The sequence below is a fragment of the Marmota marmota genome, unplaced genomic scaffold (genome assembly GCF_001458135.2).
Source record: "Marmota marmota marmota unplaced genomic scaffold, marMar, whole genome shotgun sequence".
Classification (NCBI taxonomy): Eukaryota; Metazoa; Chordata; class Mammalia; order Rodentia; family Sciuridae; genus Marmota; species Marmota marmota.
The window spans coordinates 49,578,287-49,599,692 of NW_025999990.1; the positions used below are offsets into that span (position 1 = coordinate 49,578,287).

General features: G+C 36.9%; 1 protein-coding gene and 1 pseudogene across 5 annotated transcripts in view; one reads left to right on the top strand and one right to left on the bottom strand.

Moving 5' to 3' along the window:
* The window catches only part of Arhgap28 (Rho GTPase activating protein 28), a 190,929-nt gene that overhangs the window by 93,595 nt on the left and 75,928 nt on the right, over positions 1 to 21,406 (top strand). For all 5 annotated transcript variants that reach the window (XM_048806539.1, XM_048806541.1, XM_048806540.1 and 2 more), the window contains exon 2: positions 16,102 to 16,304. In XM_048806539.1, the coding sequence (XP_048662496.1) occupies positions 16,102 to 16,304 (203 nt within the window). The remainder of the gene's footprint in view (positions 1 to 16,101; positions 16,305 to 21,406) is intronic.
* On the bottom strand, positions 11,735 to 13,156 carry LOC125617767 (annotated as a pseudogene).

Genomic DNA, 21,406 nt, shown 5'->3' on the forward strand with positions numbered 1-21,406 from the left:
TTTTATTATTATTACATCTTTAATCATTTTCTGTTAATCCATTTTTTTTTTTTTTTTTTTTTTTTTTAATTGGCTGATTTTTCTTTTGGCTATAGTTCACTTTTTCCTTCCTTCTTCATATATCTATTGATTTTCACTGGATTCTGGAACTTGTGAGTTTCAGGTGTGTGCTGGATTTTGTTGTATTTCTTTAAACAGTGTATAGTTTTATTTTGGCAAATAGTTGTTGTGGGTTTTTTTAGGAAGTGGGTGAGAACACTCTAGCTAGTACAAATTTTGCCTTACTAGTAAGACATGAGAATCCTAAGGTTGATCATGTCTCTTTACTCTGGCTGTTGGGAGAGTTGTTACTCAGTCATGGTTGAAAAACGAAGTCCACCTGCTGTGTTTTTAGTGTACACACTGGTGTATTCATGTTCTTTGCCCTGTATGAAAATTGTTATTCTCCTGCAGGAGAACTTATTATTATTCTCTTACAGGAGAATATTTTTACTATACCTCCTTGGTTCTTTTCCCAAAAGTTCATTTTTTTTCTGATCTTGTGAAATTTCAACTCATGCAGCCCTGATCCGTATTCAGCCAGAGTCCAGGGGATCCCCATTGGACCCATTGGACCCATTCCTTGAGCTATTTCTCTTGTCAATCTTGCCCTTCTGATGCTCTGATCAGCATATTCTAGCTGATTCAGCCTTCCTGAGCTTTGATCTCTGTTCCTTCATCTGTGAGACTTCTGGGCTCTGAACAGGAATTCCTTCTCTGTCCCATGTTCTGGAAATTACCCTCAAATAGAAAGCTACATTGACTGAAGGGATGACTGCATGTTTCCTTTCTGCATGGAATCATTATCCTATACTGCCTGTTGCTCAGTTAAAAACAATTTCTTCCTTTATTTTTCCAGTTGTTTACAGTGGAATGATAATGCTGAACCCCATGGCTCTGTCGAGAATGGAAACAGAAGTTTATTTGTTGTGTTATTAACATACACATCTGCCCACATGACCACATACAGTATTTGTTTTGACTCCTTTTACCCTTATTGGAGTGACAGCAGACCCTTTTGTTTGTAGCTGTGTTTTCTGTACCTAAAATAGTGTCTGGCATCTTGAAACTTGTACCTAGTATTCATGGATACTCAATAAATATTTGTTAAACTAATCATCATCTTTATCGTATTGCAGTCAATAACGTTCTTCAGAAATAAATTTGTTTTGTTCTCTTTGCATATGTTCCCTAAAGCATCTTTTCCTGTAAGTTACCTACAGATTGAATTCTAAATTGTAGATACTTTCCAGAAATCTAGTGTTCTCTCTTTTGCTACCAAGCCAGATCTCAGCTGATTATTGAGAAAGTTGGAGTTAACTAGAAGAAATGTCTTGGCCTATATCTTTGAATGTATTTTAATGCATTCACTTACAGATTATTTTTATATTTTTCTTGAGATACTAGTAAGTTCATTGGCTGAAGTATGCTCTAAATTCTATCAGCCCGTGTTTAGAAGAATGCAGGATGGGTTTGAAGAGTTCTTCCCTTCAGGAGAGACTGTCTAAAATGAATCTTAATTCAGATTGGAGCTGGAGGGAGGATTTCAAGCATAGGAATGCTCTCAGGAGCAGGGAACCAAGCATCAGTCTCCAGGGTGTGTCTTGAGGAGCAATATACTGTTGTCTTGAGGTCTCAGTGCGCCATCCCCACTGAGATGTCCAGTACACTGTGGACCTGAGTCTGAGAGTGAGTCAAGAATAGGTTATTAACTGTGGCAAGGGACTGGGTTATGCTCATACTAGGTCCAACCAGCATATAGGTTAAAGCTAAACTGAGAGGTAGGAAGAGGTTTTGGGAGAGAGTGTCCAGGTAGAATGGAGAGTGTACCAAGAGTGGAACTTTAAGAGACACTAATACATAAAGATTATTGAGTGAGGAGTGTTTGGGAAGTAGACAGAGGGTGAAATGCTTGCAAAAATATATATACTCCCCCAAATCCTCTGAACAGAAATTTCTGTTAGAAAGCCCCAGTGATCTGCAATTTAAAAGATTTTCTAAAAAAAAATTAGCAAAATAAATACTACAAGTCACTGAAGTTGTTTCAAGAAAGAACTTCCATTAGCCGAGTCATATACAGCATTAAAGTTCTAATCCAATTGGACCGTAAAAGTACCCATAGCATCTGTCATTCAAAGGATGCTCCTGGATTCTGAATCTTTCTGCTACTGATTACCTCTTGCCAAGTTTCTAAAACACTTAATGATACGTTAATATAACAAATGTTCCTTGACTAAATGTATAGATCACTTAAAATATGATTTCTATGAACTTCATTAATAACTAATTTGGTATATTAGAGAGAAGACAAGGCTGGTTGGGGCAGGGAAGGTAGTACAAGAGCTATCATTGAACCAGCCTTACCAGGAGTGCTGATTGTCATGCATACATTTCTCAAAATTGGAAATGGACCTGAAAATGAATGAATGAACTCAGTTCATTCAGTAAACATTTCCTAAGAGTTTGCTACATAGAAGTCACCAACTATGTGTCTTCTAAGTACATGAAAATGTGTTTCCAAGTACAATGGGACTTTATTGTCAATGGTCACTATAACCAGTGGTACAAAGGGGTGGGGAGGATTTTGGAAGCTTTCATTTACCTTCCTTCTATTGTTTTTCTATTACAGTATATTGATTTTTGAATTTTCTGTTAAGTATTACTTTTTTCTGTATAAGATAATAAAATTAAAAACAATTTCATAAAAGATTATTTTTCTGAAGTTACTCAAATTTCCATAACTAATATTCATAGTCTTTCCCATAATTATTAGTTTTTCATCAAGGAATTAGTATCAATCTTTTAAGAAAATGTTTTTTTCTCCTAACCATGTAATTCTAAAATTTTGCTGGAGACATTTTCCTGTAATGAAAATAAATGGGAAACAATGAGTCATTTCTTAGATTTCAGGATCAATTCCTATAATTGTACCAATTTTTTATTGACTAAGAATGCAAGGGAACAAATAGGGGCTGAAAATCACTCTTGGTCCCTAGCCAAATCACATGCTTTTAGAAAGGATTGTCTTTAATGAATTTATACAGAGATCCTATATTAGCGAGTATGAGCCCTAGTACCATTTCCTTTTATAATTCTACTGAAGTACAAATATTTTGTTAAGCAGAATATGGGCAATTTTTATTTTAAATGGAGAGCTTGAGAATGAAAAATGAAAACAAAAATGGAAACTCTTCAAACATTACTTATCTGTTCTTCAAAACCAAAATATTTATTGATATCATCTTTTTAAAATAAACAAAAGTAAATACAGTGAAATTCAAGACCTAATTTCTCTGCATCATTTGTGTGTGTGTGTGTGTTTTAAATTGGATGAATCTCAACACATTTGCTCATAATAGAGTCCATTCAAGGCATTACTGGTGATCATAGTTAATTCTGGGTAGTGGTAAAGAAAGATGACAACATTATTGGAAAATAAGAAAATAAGTGGACAGGAAGCTTTAAAGGAGGTAAAACTTCTCAGGTTGAGTTACTCCTCTTATAAATAAAAACCTTCAACTAAGATGACAGAAAAGAAATAACTGTCCATCCCCTATGGCATGAACTATTGATCAGGGATTTATAGTTTCCTGTTTGCTGTCAAGGATTAAATACTGAACTACCAAAGCCATTCATCTCAGCTGCGGGATAGCTTAGAGAAATTGTGACAGGAGTCCCCAGTGTGTGAAGTGTCAGCCAGTATAAAATTACGCATTTCTCTTTTGATGGACCTTATAGCGCTTGTCTTTATGAAATTCATGTTTACTGTGGTCTCTTTCTTTATCATCCTGTGAGAGGAACTTTGAGGACTGTAATTCCAATAGTTATTTTTATGACATTTTTAGAGAGCATGAATTACTCTGACTGCTACTCTTAGGGTTTTCTCTGGGAATTTATATGATTAGCAGTGTTTTGAGTAAACTGGGGAGAGTGGGTAGAAAACTAATTTCAATGCTTTTAGTTGGATTATTGCTATTATCAAGTGTCAATAATACATATGTGAATTTTAAAATTTATTATTTTATTTTAACCTGGTTATGATACTTTGGGACTGTTTCTACAAATCACAAGGAAAGCTGAGTTATTTAGAAATCTTAGCTCTCACTTCCTCAAATGACTATAAAATAGAAGACATGAATTATTGCCACTATTTCAAGTAATATACATTCTAAAATGTCAAAGAATGAATTTAAAATATGGCTAATGTTAATAGCAAATTGTGCTAGTCTATTCCTTTTAAATCAGCTATACCATAGGGTTTTGTTGTTTTCTTTGATCTTTTCTTTTTTCTTTTTTTTTAAGAAGCATTTTAGAACAAACCCAGGGGTACTGTACCATTGAACCATATTCCTAGTCTATTTTATTTTTTATTTTGAGACAGACAGGGTCTTACTAAGTTGCTGAGGGCCTCGCTAAATTTTCCAGGCTGGCCTTTAAGTTGCAATCTTCCTGTCTCAGCCTCCTGAACAGTGGGATTATAGACATGAGCCACTGTACTCAACACAGCTATTGTTTTTTTAATGTATGACATCTTTCTGTATTTTGTGATATAATTCCTCTATCCAGTGTATTTGGTCTGCTACTCTTGCCAGTTTCATTAGTTCACTTCCAAATTCTTAAAGAATTTTATTTGTTTTTAAAATATTTTATCTTGTGTGACCCTTTTGCATGTAACTCTTTTTATTCTTTAATAAAGATTTTGACCCAAGGACATTACTTTCCACAAATTTTTTGATTACAAATATAATCAACTTGATTGTTTAATCATGACCTTTTACATTCAGGGAAAAAAGAAGAAAATATCTAATGTAAATATGTTAAGATTTAATATTTTTAGAGAATGCAGAATAAAATATAAATAAACTGCCCATCAGGGGTAGAAAGCATGGAATTAGGCAACCAGAGACCAAGTTTGTAGTTCTAGTTTTCAAAATTTAATTGTGTGATCCTGAACTAGTTCTCTAACCTCTCTGAGCATCATTTTTCTTGTCTATAAAATGTGATGGTCTATTTGGTCATTTTTCAGATTTCCTTTTAGCGCTTTAATTCTAGGATACTCTGCTTCATTAGAAACCCTATTTATGGCTTTCTGACTCAAACCCATTTGTGTGTATGTTAGCAAGGAGCCATCTCAGGATTAACTATGGAAACAAATGGAACATGAATGGTTATTGCCTAAGGGGATGCTGTAGAATTAAAATCATCATGGAGTGAGTCTGAGTATGGACAAAGGATACTGTGAAAGAAGCCACATCAGGAAATGTTGATGTATGTTCATTCAAATGGCCACCTCAGCCAGCCAGAATCTAATAGTTGGACTCATATCCCCCTGTGCATTTTATGCTAAACAGTTTGAAGCTGAGCTGATCTGAGTGCCCCTTGAGGAAGAAGGCCAGTCCCACTCAGGGAAAGCCTCGTGGAGGTGGACTGCAGGGCACTGTCAGCCCATAAGTATGAGAATGTCCATCTGGGATACCCGCAGACACTGCCTGATGATCCCTTGGCCTTCTTTGTGATTCTATCCTGTTATGATTGAATTTTTGGAGCTGAAAAGGAATGACAGATAAAACAATGGTAAAACAATACAAGGATACAATAGAGCCGAGTTTTCACAATTTGGCTTTGATGACTGGGTGATGATAACCATAGAGACCAGACATGTGGAAGAAGTGGCTGCATGCCACCAAATACATCACTGCACCAGAGAGGCAGACAGGGAGCTAGGAAATCAATGGATAATGCCAGAAAGGGAGCTTCATCATTTTGATAACTCCATACAGAGTAGTGCCAGCTGCAGCGGGCACCTCAAAAGCGCATAATAAAGATATGCATTGCAGTTGGTAATAAGCCATTGAGAGAAAATGTCACTTCTTTCAAATAAAAAGACAATCTTTAAAAAAAGTATTTATCCAGACTGCTTGGTGAAGTATAATTTCAGAAGCACAAAACATAATTGCTACTTGGCTAAAGGACGGAATTTTATTAAAGAGCAAGAGAAAGCTTCTTTTTGCTTACATTCTGCTTTATAGATTCTTTCCTGAGTATCCTCTAGTTGGATAAAAAATATATCCTCTGAGCAATGATTAGGTGTCACTGAACTAGTTCTCTGCTCATAACTTTAATTTATCTCAGAGGATAATGTGATAAGAGTCACTTGTGGGATTGACTGAGCTTCACCAAAATCAATGTGTATGTCAAGCTCATAAATAGCATATTAGTTTTAACACAGCCAGAACATAAAACATTCACATTTGGTGATTTGCTTTGCCTGCAAAACTGACATCTTAGCTGTCACTAGTTTAAATGATTATTAACCAAACAGGGAGCAAGACCATTTCCTATTTGTGACTGCTGTTCTTTGCCAAAAGCAAGCAGTAGCCCTTTGCAGAAATGTTTTTCAATCTTTCTAAACCCAGGGCCCTTTTGGAAATTTCCATTTCTCTACACCCCTCTCCTACCCCCTCTCACCTTGAAGTTTTTTGAAATCTCAAAGTATTTTAATTATCAATTCAAAAAGAATTAAAGTAGAGGTAACTTTTTTCACATATATTTTTATGGAGATATAATTCACATAAAAATAATTATTTATTTATTTAGGTACTAGGGATTAAACCCAGGGGTAGTTTACCACTGATACAGCCTAGCACAAAGTACCACACCATATCTGGTTAGCCCAGGAAAAGATAAAAATTCAAAATCTGAAATAGGATTTTTACTGAATGTAGCTTTTATACCATCGTAAAGTTAAAACAAACAAAAAGCTAAGTCGAGTCATTTTAAAAACATTCCATCTGTACGAATATACTTACACACACAGCCATAAGATATGTATTTCAGTTATGTGGTGAATATACAACTTTTGGTTCTGGTCAGTGGCCTTTCCTATATCCTTGGTAGACAAGTTGATAGAGTATAGTGTAGGTCACTTTCAATATCAACCATGTGGACTGGCTCCACGTTCACAGCTAAAGTACAGAAAAACATGTTGCCTGCCACCCCACCCATCCCTCCACACAGTTTCTGTCATGCTCTTCACTCTTGTGCATCCCTGGGGTATTGGTGTGTAGTGGTTTGACGTTGTTCTTTCTGCCATGGCCACTACACTTGTTCCTAGCACAGTGCCTGTACTCAGGCAATATGTGAAAACCTAAGAATTGAGTTGCTGATATGAACCTCATGGTTACTTTTTTTTTTGAGTCCAACTTGCTAATATTCCCTGCTGTGTGACCTTGGATTTATTTGCTGTTTTACGCCTCCCCCAGTCTCTGAAGACTTTTTGTCTGTGTCCTCACTGCCAACAGAGAGGCTCAGATGTTTACCCTTTGACAAAAAGCTTCCTGGGTTCTCTCCTGTTTACTCCAAGTGGGGTGAGGCAGGCCAGAAAAACAGAAAACTGGAATGGCAGAATGAGAATGTGAGGATACCAGAAGACAGAGTCAGGGAGCCTGAGAAAGTAAGCCGGGACCTTCTCTGGGTTCTTGCTTTTATTACTCTGAAACTATAGCTGCTTTTTATAGTCATTGCCTTTCAAGTGCTTTTTGCAAGACATCCAAGCTGAGCTTGTTTATAATTATGTTAGAATCCAAAGATTACTGAGAAGCCAGACATAAAAAACAAGGCATTTGTCCTCTTGCTTTATCTGAATGGCCTCCTGAGGAAACCGAGGGGGTGGACAGCTGTGTAACCAACTGGGACTGTGCCCAAGGTCTGTCACAGAGAGCAGTGACTTCTCCAGAGTGATGCCTGCGGCAGGCTCCCTGCAGTCTGCATGGCGGGGGTGATTTCTCTAGATATCCATGCTGAGATCCTCCAAGGATCATTCAAAATGACAAGGTAAATTCAGTCCTCCTCCTAAGGGGCAAAATCTCTAGTTTTGCTGTATTCTTCCTAAAACTCTTAGAATATGTTAATTTGATAGAAATGTGAAACTCTTCCTTCTCAATTAGCCTACATGGAATATAACTCCATGCTATGTTGATCAGTGCCAGATCAAGACTCAGGGTTAAGCTAATAACTTGGTTACCCTTACAAGTGACAGTCATTGTCATACCCCTCTTTGCTTAGAAGCCAGGTTGTTTTCCATCTGTCATTACTTGGTCATTCCCCTTAGTGAGGTGGAGTGGGTGTCTCATCTCACCCTACCCCAAATGACTTATTACAGTTTTTCTTCCAGTTACATCAGTTAGAAAAGATTTTGGCTGCAAATAACAGTAACAAAAATAACAACAGTTAGAATGTTTTTTAAAAATAGGCATTTATTTTTCTCACATTTCTGTAAGTCCAGAGATAGGCAACATCTGGTATTATTTCTGAGACTCTGTATTATTGGAGCTGATCATTATAATTTCATTGTTTCCTCTCATAGTTGCAAGATGACTGCTGAAGCACTAGTCATCTTATCCACATTCCGAGAAGGGAGAAGGAGGAAGAGAAAAAGGAAGCACTTACGTTAGGAAAAGAAAATATTTATCTGAAACATTGGAGATGACTTTTACTTAGATGACTTTGGCCAGAATTGGGTTTAGGATAAGGAAAGTGGGCAAATAAGACTTGGAAATAGAATTGGGTTAGAGAGGAGCTCTGATAGTTTATTTGTCTCTTTTCATTTCTAGCAGCATTTTCATGCTCTTAGGACCCAACCCTAATTTGTTTTCTCTGAGCATGCTAACAAATTATAGCAATAATCCAGCCATGGGCTTACTATGTGCCAGTCATTTCACACATATTAATTCAATCCTCGTATCAACTCCATGAAAAATACACAATTAATATCCCCATTTCACAGAATGGGGAATGAAGGAACAGAGGTTCAATAGCTTGCTCAGGGTTATAAAGCTAGGAAGCCACAGAGCCTATATTCAAACCTGGGCCAACTGGCTTCAATTTTACTCTAAATCACTACACAATATTCCTTCTCTGGTATTAAAAAAATACATATTATTATAAACAGATACACAATTACCTGTCTTTTGAGATTGAGAAAGATTACTAAAATTACTGCCAGGAGACCATTTGGACAGGATTGAAAAGGTTTGAATTCATATCCTAGCTCCCTTGTACCTAGGCACTCTTTCAGCAAGTATTTCTGAATTCCTATTGTTTGTCAGACACTGGGTAAAAACAGATATGCTTTATCTATATTCTAGTGGTGGAAAGAGACCCTCAAACATGAAGTAAGCAAATCCCGTAAGTGAAGTGGTTACTGCTGATGAATGAGGAGGAAGCCCAGGGTGAAGATAGTGGGTAACTGGGGGAAGGATGCATTCTGGCGGCCAGGAAAGGGTGCCCTGCAGAGGCGGCATGTGGGTTGGGAGCTGAATGGTGAGAAGCATCTTGTTGCAGTGGGAGAATGTTCCAGGCGGAAAAGAACTGAAAGAGCCAGTTTCCTTAGGGAAGAAAGAGTGTGGCTTTTTAGAAAACTGAAAAGATTAGCATGCTTAATGCTAACTCCCAGGGAAGGTGAGATTGAAGTTTTAAACAGAACATACTGAGCCCTGAAGTCACAGAGAAGAATTTGCATGAATTATAATTGCAATGGAAGCTCCATGCCCCTACTTACTCTAGTTACTCTCAGTAACTCCCTTATCGAATAATGAGACACATAGTGCTGGCTTTGACTACTTCATTAGGCTAATGTAAGGATCAAATGATGCATATGAGAGTAATTTGTAGTGTGTAGAATTCTAGTTTGGGACAGACTACTGTTCCCATTGCAACAGCTAAAGAGAAAAAGGATAAATATAAAAAACATCTCTTAAAAACTCTATTGGAGAGTTGTGGATACTAAGGTGTAGAAAGGAGCAGAGTTCCTGGAAAAGAAGACCTCTTTCTAGGTGAGCAGAGCCCAGTGGTCTCCTCCCTCTCTGGGCAGGAATGTTCCATGAGTCTCTCCCCTGCTGGGAAGAAGGTCACCCTTACACAGGTAGGAGGATTCTTCTGAGACATGGAGGTGCCAGGAGCTGTTGATGGCTGCCTGCCTTAGCAAAACAGAGAGAAATTTGCAGAAGTCACAGATGCAGAGTTAGATCCCCCTCCCTGATAATTGTCTACAGTGGGATTTTTGTTAAGAACCCAGCAGCAACACAGTTGGTCTGGAGACTGAACTGCAAAGCAAAGAGAGTTCTATAGTCCCATGGTGTTTACCCAAAGCCCTCCTAGCAAAAGGTACCCATGGGACAGATTTCCCCCTTGACATATTTGAAACCAGAGGAAATTAATTACTATTAAGTGTAATCCATCCCAGACCCAGCTCCACTCTTAATTAGACTGAAGTGATCTACCCCTCACTCCAATTACCAAGTAGGGGAAAAGCTTGCCCTTTCTTAGGGAATCCTTATTTACTACAATTTTCTAGAGTTCTTTTGAAAACAATGTCTGCCAGACAATAAGGTTATAGATATGTGAAGAAAAAGGAAAGTGTGACCCATGAACAATTGACTTTTTTTAAATCACTGTGACCCAGTATGTTGGCAACCCAGAGGGTGGCATTAAGAACTTTCAAATGACAATGGCAAATGTTTTAGATAAAGTAGAGGAAAAGGTGGATGAAAGGGGATAGAAATATTGATAATGTCAACAGAGAAATGGAGTCTTTCAAAAGTAATTGGATGGTCCTGATATGAAAAACACAATATGAGAATTGAAGCATTCATTGGATGGCTTAACAAGTAGAAGATAGAAAAATGAACTTGAAACAGCAATAGAAATTCTTTTTTATTTTATTTAAATTTTGCAGTGCTGGAAGTCTAATCTAGGGCCCAGCACATGCTGGGAAGTGTTCGCCCACTGAGCTACCCCTCAGCCCCTCAGAAAAATAGAAATTCTTTGACTGAATTCCAGCGGAGAAAAGAATGAGGAGAAAACGAAGGACATTTTGGATATCAAATGAAGGACATTTTGGATATCAAATTTCTAACCATCATGTAATTAGAGTTCCAGAAAGAGTAGAAAGAATGGGACAGAAGAAATATCAGAAAGGAAATGGATTAGAGCCCCCCCAAATGATGGATGACATCAGCCTACAGATTGCAACTAAGTAAATCTCATGCAGAATGAAGAGGAAAACTAGTCTAGGCGTATCATATTGAGACTACTCAGCACAAACTATAAAGGAAAAAATGCACTGAGAACATCCAGAGAAAAGAGACTTCATATTTAAGAAGAACATCAACAAGAATTGAACGCCTTCTCATCAGAACCAATAAAGTCGAATGGCTTTCTTAAAAGGATTTGAACACAACAACAACAAACATTGCCAGCTTAGAGTTCTATGGCCAGTAAAAAAATATTTGCCAAAAATGAAAATAAATTAAAGTCAGAAAGAAAGCTAAGGGAATATATCACTAACAGATCTATAGTACAGGAAATGCTAACGAATGAGACAGGAAACTCTAGAGGAAGTTCTCAAAGCTGAAGTGACCCATTATGGATATACAGACACACAGGAAAGAATGAAGAGTACCAAAAAGGATAACTTACAAGACTGTTTCATTTTTGTTTTTCTTTCTTTCTTTCTTTCTTTTGGTTTTGAAACTTTAATGAGGAAAAAAAAATGATATACTGTGGAGCTCAAAAACACTGTAGCCAGTTTGTCACTGGGTCAAGGACTGGGAATACACACTGCCAAACTAGCAAACAGAATATATGTAACAAAAATACACACGGTCACAAAACGTAAAACTGGTGCCTGACACAGTTAAGTCTCGGTTTTCTATTCATTCAGCAGCATGTTGGGGATCCCGCGGCTGATGGGGAACACACGTCCAGACTCTAGGCATTGCAGTGTGCCCTCCAGCACGTCCACCTCCAGCAACAGGTGATACATCTTTCTCAGAAATGTCTCCTCCTTCACGTAGCCCTCAATCAGCTCTTTTGGCACCTCCACCAGGTGCAAGGCATAAGACGCCTCCAGAAGCACCACCCACTCCACATGGGTATCATCCTCGCCATGTAGTGGAGGTTGAACTCCACCGGGTTGATTCCGACTCCAACTTCGGTGGCTGGGAGGCATAGGGAGAAGCCACGAGGACCCACCCCCGGCACATGTGAGCTCCGCAGATCGTAGGTGAACAGCTTCATGTTTCCACATGCGATCCAAGACTATTTAATTTTGAAAAAAAGTATTTTAAAGTAACATCCATAATTATTGGAAGTATAAAAATGTGAAGAAGCACCACATAGGCATATAAAGGGGGAGGGAGAACTGTACTTTGCAAGGTCTTTACATTTTGGGGACATTATTAAATATAAATCCAATATGGGTAGCAATGATTTATAGATCTCTGGAAACCATTAAAATATAACACAAGGTACAGCTAAAAGACAAGGGAAGAAAACATGGAGTAATAATATCTTTCCCATTTTTTATAATTGCCTCTTTGAATATGTAGTAATTACCATACACTTAAGGTCTAATTTTAAACCCAGTGGTGTTTTCCCAACAAAAGTAGCTGTGCCACAGAGTTGCATTCTATTTTCCATGTAACATTTTCCTGGTATTGTTTTGGAATTAAAAAAAAAAAAAATACAAACAGCTGATAAAGCCTAAACTGGATTTTCTCCTAATATGGTGAGGAATGAAGCTGCAGATTAAGGCTCCTGGCTGGATGGGCTTGAGGGCCAGAGTTATATAATATATTGGGAGTGGAAGGTCAGGACCTGTTCTCCACCCTGGGATGAAGGGGAAATACTTGGATCCCTAACTAAGAAAGTGAAAGCTCTTCCAAGGGTGCTTGTCTCAAAAATGCTGTCTGACTTCTTTGCCAAAAAAATACTTGATCATTGCAATTAAAGAATTCTTTGGTGGATTGTTTTAGATGAACCAGTGTGTTACTCAGCTGGTCATGACTGATATCACTCATCTGTTGCAAAAGGAAAAAAAAAAATCTTAAAAACCTTAAGAATAATACAGGGAGCAATAACTGTCTCATTATCTTGTTGATTTCATATGTATTTCAACCACTAGAATGGGTCCATCTTGTCCAATTATAAAGAATTCAGTGAAAAATCTCTTACCACCAAATTATCAAATACAGATGCCTAAAATTCTTTTTGTCATAAAATACATTTTATATTTTTCTTGAATGCTTTAATTTTAAAAACATAAATTGTCTCTGTTACTGTCAATTAACTTCAAAACTAGAACTACTTACAATCAGGTACCATACATCAAAGGATCAATGATAAAATTCTAGAATTTTCTACCAAAGGTGATTTAGAAATCTGGGAAGGATCCCCAGGGGTAGAGAATATGATGCAAATAGGATTTTTTGGTCCTATTTATGGAAACATTATTTCCTCCCTCCTTATGTACTCTCATGCATATCTCTGTGTTTTACATATGCCATGGGCCATGGCTTAATGTTTAGTTAGCCTCTGCATGCTGTGACTATAAGACCCAAAAAGAACAACCTGTAGGAGGAAGAACTGACAAGAACAACTTAGAGGAGGAAGAGTTCATTTTGGCTCACAGTTTCCGAGGTTCAGTCCACAGGGGGCTCACTTCATAGATCTTGGCCTACATAAGGAAGAGAACATCATGGCAAAGGGTTTTGGCAAAGGGAAGCAGCTCAGAACATGGCAATCAGGAAGGAGAGGGGGGACAGGGAGTGTGAGATTGATCTCCACTCACCAGGGACAAAAGATAAACCCCAAAGACAGGCCCCCAGTGAGATCCATCCTCCAGCCACACCTCACCTGCCTACAGTTACCACCAAGTTAAACCATATCAGTGGATTGATCCACTGATTAGGTTAAGTCTCTCATAATCTAATCCTTTCACCACTAAACTTTCTTGCATTGTCTAACACATGAACTTCTGGGTGATACTCATATCTAAACTACAACACTACACTTGATAATAATCCACTGCGGGTCTGCATATCAAAATTTAGTTTGTCTTAAGGGAGTCATAATGCCCACAGTTGACATTACTGTGTCTTTGCTGTAGTTATCTCTTTCTTATTTAGGGTGAAATAGCTCAGACCATACATTGGTTAAGCAGTAATCTCAGCCAGAAATAAAAGTGAACTTGGAGGATATTCTCTTTTTTTTGGTACTGGGAATTGAACTCAGAGGCACTCAATCACTGAGCCACATCCTCAGCCCTATTTTGTATTTTATTTAGAGACAGGATCTAACTGAGGTGCTTAGCACCTTGCTTTTGCTGAGGCTGGCTTTGAACTCATGATCCTCCTGCCTCAACCTCTCAAGCTGCTGGGATTACAGGCATGAGCCGCTGCACCCAGCTAGGAAGAGATTCTTTGAAAGAAGTTGCAAAAATGCACCAAATTTGAAAATTATTATTATTTTTTTAAAGAGAGAGAGAGAGAAAGAAAGAGAGAGAGAGAATTTTTTAATATTTATTGTTTAGTTCTCAGCGGAGACAACATCTTTGTTTGTATGTGGTGCTGAGGATCGAACCTGGGCTGCACGCATGCCAGGTGAGCGCGCTACCGCTTGAGCCACATCCTCAGCCCCCAAATTTGAAAATTAAACAAGCAAAACCAAATCATGTGAGAACAACAACAGGAGGTACAACTGAACTCAGTCTTCATGGCTGGGGACCAGAGTGTTTCCGTTAATCAGACATTCTGCTCTTAGGAAATATAATATTTGTCAATCATGTATCACAGAGTAACATTTTATTTTTATATAATTCATCATAATCTCTCAGGATTTCAACATTTTGACATATGTCTACCTTAATGTGCCTCTTACTTTTTAAAATAAGCATTTATTGGAAACTTTATGTTCTCAATGCTTTACGTGTGCTAATTCATTTAGTCCTGGCAGCAACTCCATAAGGAGAGTACCCCATGAAGTTACTCAAGCTGTTTTACTCCTAGATTGGCAGTGATACTGTCAGGTAGTGAGTGACCATAGGAGCCGACACTGTCACTCTTAACAGCTGTACCCTATTCTTAGGGTGGGGAAATTATTCTTACCAAGTGACCAAGGGTCTCCATTCTGAGTCATAGGTTTTTCCACTTAATGTTACAGATTATTTCTTCTTTCTCACTCTCTTATAATCTTAGCAGTTAATTTTTGTAATAGATTTGTGGGTTTTTTCAACTTTAAAATATGAGAAGTGGACATAACATATAATTTACCATTTTAAGGGTGTAGTTCAGCTGCACTGGATGCACTCCTGATGCTGTGCAGCTATCACCACCAGCCTTCTCCAGAACACTTCTCATCTTGATCTGAAACACTACCCATTAAACACTGCTGTTCTTTTCCCTCTTCCACCCCCTAACAATCACTATTCTACTTTCTGTCTTTATGGATTTGACTACTCTTGGTTCCTCACAAATAGGATCATACAGTCTTTGTTCCTTTGTGACTAGCTCACTTCACTTAGCATAATGTCCTTGAGTCTCATCCACGTCAAAACATTTGTCAAAATGCTCCTCCTGTTTCTAGCTGAATAATATTCTACTGTGCATGTACACTATAATTTGCTGATCTATTGCATTGTACCACCTTTTGACTATTGTGAATAGTACTGTTGTGAGCATGGCTGTACAAATATCTTTTTTGAGTCGTTGCTTTCAATTCTTTTGGGTATATATCCAGAAGTGGAATTGCTGATCATATGGAATAACCTTTTTAAATTTTTTGAAGAAACACCACAGTGTGTTCCAGAGAGGCTGTACCATTTTACATTCACACCAAGAGTGCACAAACGTGCCAATTTCTTCACCTCCTTGCCAACATTTCTTGTACTAATGGATGTGAGAACAAGTTCTTTGTCACTGCTTTTGCAATCAATGTCTTAGATACTTTACAGAAACGAGCCTTTTCCATACATGTTTTGACTGATATATATGCTTAACTTCTGATTTTATGAAAGTGTGAGAATCACAAAATATATTTTGGCATTGATTCCTATATGGCCACAGAGTCATAATGAAGTATTGAGAATAAAATAGGGTTGCTGCTGAATGGAGATGATTACCTGGAATCCCTCTCTTCCACACAAATTGTATTTAAACTTAAATTTTTGTGACTTTGTAACATAAGTACACCAATTTGCATTTACAAATATTATTCTTTCCTTAGAAAATCCATTCCTCGCTGCCGAAGAATCAACAGGATGCTCTCCAATGAATCCCTACATTCTCCTGCATTCTGCCGCTCCAACTCACAAGCCTCCGTAGACAGCACCTCCATGGAGGATTTCTGGCGGGAAATAGAAAGCATTAAAGAGAACAGCGTGGGAGGGCAGGAAGAGCAGCAGCCGGCCGAGGTCAAGCCTGTGGATGGTAAGGGGACACTCCACTTGTAGCTTAAAAATCAGTAGAACTTGGCATATCAGTTCCCTGTTCCCATTGATTTTTATCTGCTGAATTGGCTCAGATTGGCTTTTCATCCATGAAGGAGGCTGAGCCTCAGCTGAACCAGTTGAGTCCTTGTATTTCACTACTTAGATGCTGTACCTCTCTGTTGATTTGGTACCTTACCATCAAGCAGAATGAGTATTCTAGTTTTGATGGCTTTTACTTTGTATACATGACTATTAGTTATGAAAAGAGGAAAGGAAATTTGCTAGTATAATTTTGGAGAAAAATATTCATTTTGAATCATTTCTTTCTTCTTTTTTTTTTCAGTACTTGTATTAGTGTATTAGATTGTCTGGTATTCCACAAAAAATAAAAGTCAAGTTTAGCCTCCTGATTTTTAGTGAAACAAAACCGAAGAAGGTTGAAGATCAAAACATGAAAACAAAGAAAAAAAAAAGGGTCTAATTTTTCTTAGTTTGCAAAAAGCAAAATTGCATTGCTTACCTGGGATTAAAAGTATAGGCCCTTTCTTCTAAGCCCTAGCAATCACCAGGTAAATACATAAATATCCAAGAAAGACTGAAGCTAGATTAGTAAATATGCACCTAAAAATGCTTTCATAAGCCTGTGAGTAGCCTCAAGACAACTGCCAAGATAAACTGAAATTAAAAAAATATATATTTTCATTCCCTTTTCTAAAAAGTCTGCTTTTCTCAGCACTAGGAAGTGATCACTGAGATGCAGCACAATTAGTATACATCCACAGTTAGTAATAAAAAGCTTCACCACATAGACCATGAGAATCTCTTCTAGGGAACTGTCCTCTATCAGGGAAGGCTATTTTTACCCCCTTTACTTATTTCCTGACATTTTGTATTTTCAGAAATACGTCAATTTAATACATTAATTCCTATATGACCAAATTACAAACCGTGAGCTCACAGTCATAACCTCCAATTCAAATCTAGAGCCACAGGGTCTATTGCTGTCTTCTCTTTTTCTTTATTCATAACTCCCTTCTCCGATAATGAGAAACCTGGCTCCCACTCTCTACTGTATATTTACTCTTTGGTTCCTGCCTAGAATAATGGAAAATATTTTCAGGTCTGCTAGCCTAAACCACTATAAACTGCAGGTGTATTAACTAGAGTTTAATATTTATAGTTTAATATTTACTTCAAATGTCCTTGAAGTATTTTCACAGCTCTTCAGTGTGTGGTTCATTGAGTTTTGACAAAAGGATGCACTTGTAACTTCACACGGATCAAGATAGACAATATTTCATTCAACCCAGAAATCTCCTCATGCTTTGTCACAGTCTTATCCCACTTAGTGATTCACTGTCCTATGGTTCCTGTGTTTGTGCATGACTGGTTTGTTGGGATTGGCTAATTTCACTGAGCATAATGTTTTAAAGATTCAGCTAGTGTATTACTGGTTACTTCCTTTTTATTAGTGGGTAGTTTGTATTAGTTACTAGGGCTACCTTAACAAAGTACCGGAAAACTTGGTATTTTATAGTATACATCATGATATTTTAATATGTGCATTCATTTATATCCTAATTATATCTGTAAAGACTATTTCTAAGAAAAGTCACATTTTCTGATACCCTGGTGGTTAAGGCTTCAACATATCTTTCTTGGAGGCACAATTCACCTGTAGTAGTAGTATTCCATTGAATGAATGTACCTTATTTTTAAAATATATGTATATTTTTAGGTGTAGGTGGACACAATACCTTTATTTTATTTCCTTGTGATGCTAAGGATTGAACCCAGTGCCTCACGCATGCTAGGCAATGCTCTACCACTGAGCCACAACTCCAGCCCCAATATACCACATTTTAAAAAATCCTTTTTAGCTGCAAATGGACTTCTGGGTTTGGTTTGGTTTTCTTGTTTCAGTTTGGCTATTATAAATAAGACTTCTATGAGTAATTTTGTAAGAAATCTTTTGCGGACATATGTTTTTATTTCTCTTAGATACATGTATTTTGTATAGGATATATTAAACTATGTAAGAAAGTGCCAGCAATTTTCCCAAGTAACTTTACCATTTTACACCTCTTTCAGCAATTTATGACAGACAGTTCCATTTCCACATTTTGCAACATTTGATGTCATCAGTTTTCTATATATTAGGGATTCTAGGAGATGCATGGAACTATTTCATTATAGTTCTAATTACATTTCACTGGTAACAAATGATGTTTAACTTTTTTCTGTACTTATTATCCTTTCATTTGTCTTGTTTCATAAAATATTTTGGCTCTTTTAAAAAACTGCCTTTTTTTAAATTACTGATTTGCATGACTTCTTGATATGTTCTCGATACAAGTCTCCCAGACGGATGTACTATAAATATTTTCTCATTCTCTCTTGGTCTTGCCTATTCATATTCTTAAATAGGGTCTTTTAATTGAGTCAGTCTCTCTCTTTCTCCTTCTCCTTCTCCCTCTCTCTCTCTCCAATATTTTGCTGCAGGTATACAGAAATAACAACTTCTGTATCTTGATTTTATATCCCATTACCTTTCTAAATTCTAGTGATTGTCTTCTGTATTTCTTAGGATTTTTATAGAAAAACAACTTTGTTTTTCTAGCTAATATTTATACTTTTAAAAAAAATCATGTCTTTTTGTACTGATGAGGGATTCCAGCACAAGTTGAATAGAAGTGGTAGCAACACATATGCTTGCTGTATTCCCAGCTTTACAGGAAAAGGGTTCAGTATTCTCTGTTAAACATGATGGTATCTGTGAACTTCTTAACGATGCTCTTACAAGATAGCATTCTAGTCCTATTTTCTGAAAATAATATGAATGGGTATTGAATTTTGTTATTTGCTTTTTCTACATGATTCATTAAAAGATTAATAAAATCTGTGTTTCTTCTAAATTATGTTACACATTTGGCAACTGGAGTATTTGCTCATTTTTTTTTTTTTCTCTTTAAGATAGCAACTTCAAGCATGTATGAACATTTCTGGTAAACATTGCTTTCACTGCACCCTACCAATTTTGAATATGTTGTACTTTCATTATAGTTTTGTTTCAGATGTTTTCTCATTTTTATTGTATATTTCTTAATTTCCAAATAACTGGGGATTTTCTAGACATCTTGTTATCTATTTTTAAGTTAATTGTGTTGTGGTTCGGGACCATAGTTTCATAATTTGAAATTCATTTATTTTATGATCTTTGCTGAGTTTCCCTGTCTGCTCACACATATCACAAGCATTTTCTCCTTTAAGTCCTTGAGCATAGGTAGGAGAGCTACTTTCATGTGCTTATTCAATATTAGAATCTTCAGAGTTACTTTCTATTGCCTACCTGTCTCTTGTTAAATTGATCTACTTTGTTGTTTGCTTGCTTTTCTGAGATATTCTGTTCTACGTGATCAATATGTTTCAGTGACTGTTTTCTGTTATATTCTCTAAACCAAGTTCATTTTGGTTCTAGCAGTTAACTTGACTGGATTCATCCTTCTAACTCTTCTTCCCTACTCAGTGCAGGCTGGGTAATCTCGGTCAGTTATGTTTGTCTTCATCTGCTCCCCTCACTCTTTCACCCCATGCTTGGAGTCTCCCATACAACTTTTTAGTTCAAGGTTTAGTCAAGAATTTGGTCAGAATTTATGCACAGATTTTGGAACTCTATCCTATGTGGTTCCCTACTAACAGGAATGTGCTCCTCACTTTTCAGCTGTTTATGTAATCCTATACTTTATTCTGTAACTCCTCAAATAAATAAAAATGTGTCTTTCTCTTTTGAGTTCTAGTCACCTTGTACTGTAGAGATTGGAAAATGACCCTAGCTGAAGATCAGTATAAGTGCAAGTCCTACCCAGTACATTTTCTTTTATAAAAATTTGGTATTTTTTAGTTCCTGTATTTGATTCTTTTCTAGTATCTTCATGTAGTTATTTTGTGTATTTTTTTCAGAATTTATAACAGTTAAATACAATACAATTATGTCAGTATAAGCTACTCCATTTTACTAGAAGATTTTATTTTGTTTGATATGTTTCTCCATCAAACTTTCTAAGCTGATAGAATTTCATTATGGAAGGGTATATATGATAGCTGGGACTTTCAGTATGGAATGATATATACGATAGCTGGATTTATTTTTTTATTGTTTTAAAGAGAAAGAGAAAATTTTTTAATATTCATTTTTTAGTTTTCGGTGGACACAACATCTTTATTTTATTTTTATGTGGTGCTGAGAATCGAACCCAGCACCCTGCGCATGCCAGGTGAGAGTGCTACCGCTTGAGCCACATCCCCAGCCCCAGCCCCAGCTGGGTTTATTTTTAAAAGTTGAAATTTTTTATTCATTGTTTTATGACTTCTTAGAATATATTTTTTAGTTATGTTCTTCAACAGAAACTTATTTTTTCATTTAATTAATTCAACACATATGTCTCCCTGCTCTGTACTAAGTAGAATGAAAGGTGTTGGTGATAGACTATACACAAAACAGACATGTTTCTCTTTCTCATGAAATTAGTAATGTAGGGGAAGATAAAGTAATTAATGAAATACTATAAGTTGATCTATTGGGGGGAGGGGATTACTTGAAGGAAAAAAGAATGGTAGTATTGGAATTGATATTAGTAGGATGTGGCCCTGTCTGATGGCTTCAGACTTTATTGAGGGAGAGATGTACAAACAGACCTGGCAGTTTGAGTGACCAGTGATTAAAGGGTCAAGTAGACTGCCACGCCAAAAGGCCTTGCTAACAAAATAGAGCATGGAACTTTTTTAAATTAATTTTTTATTTATATGTGATGGTGGAATGCATTACAATTCTTATTACAAATATAGAGCACAATTTTTCATATCTCTGGTTGCATACAAAGTATATTCACGCCAATTTGTGTTGTTATACATGTACTTTGGATAATGATGTCCATCACATTCCACCATCATTTCTAATCCCATGCCTTCTCCCTTCCCCTCCCACCCCACTATGAATAGTTCATCTATTCCTCCCATGTACCCCCTCTCTACCCCACTATGAATCAGCCTCCTTATATCAGAGAAAACATTCGGCATTTGTTTTTTTGGGATTGGCTAACT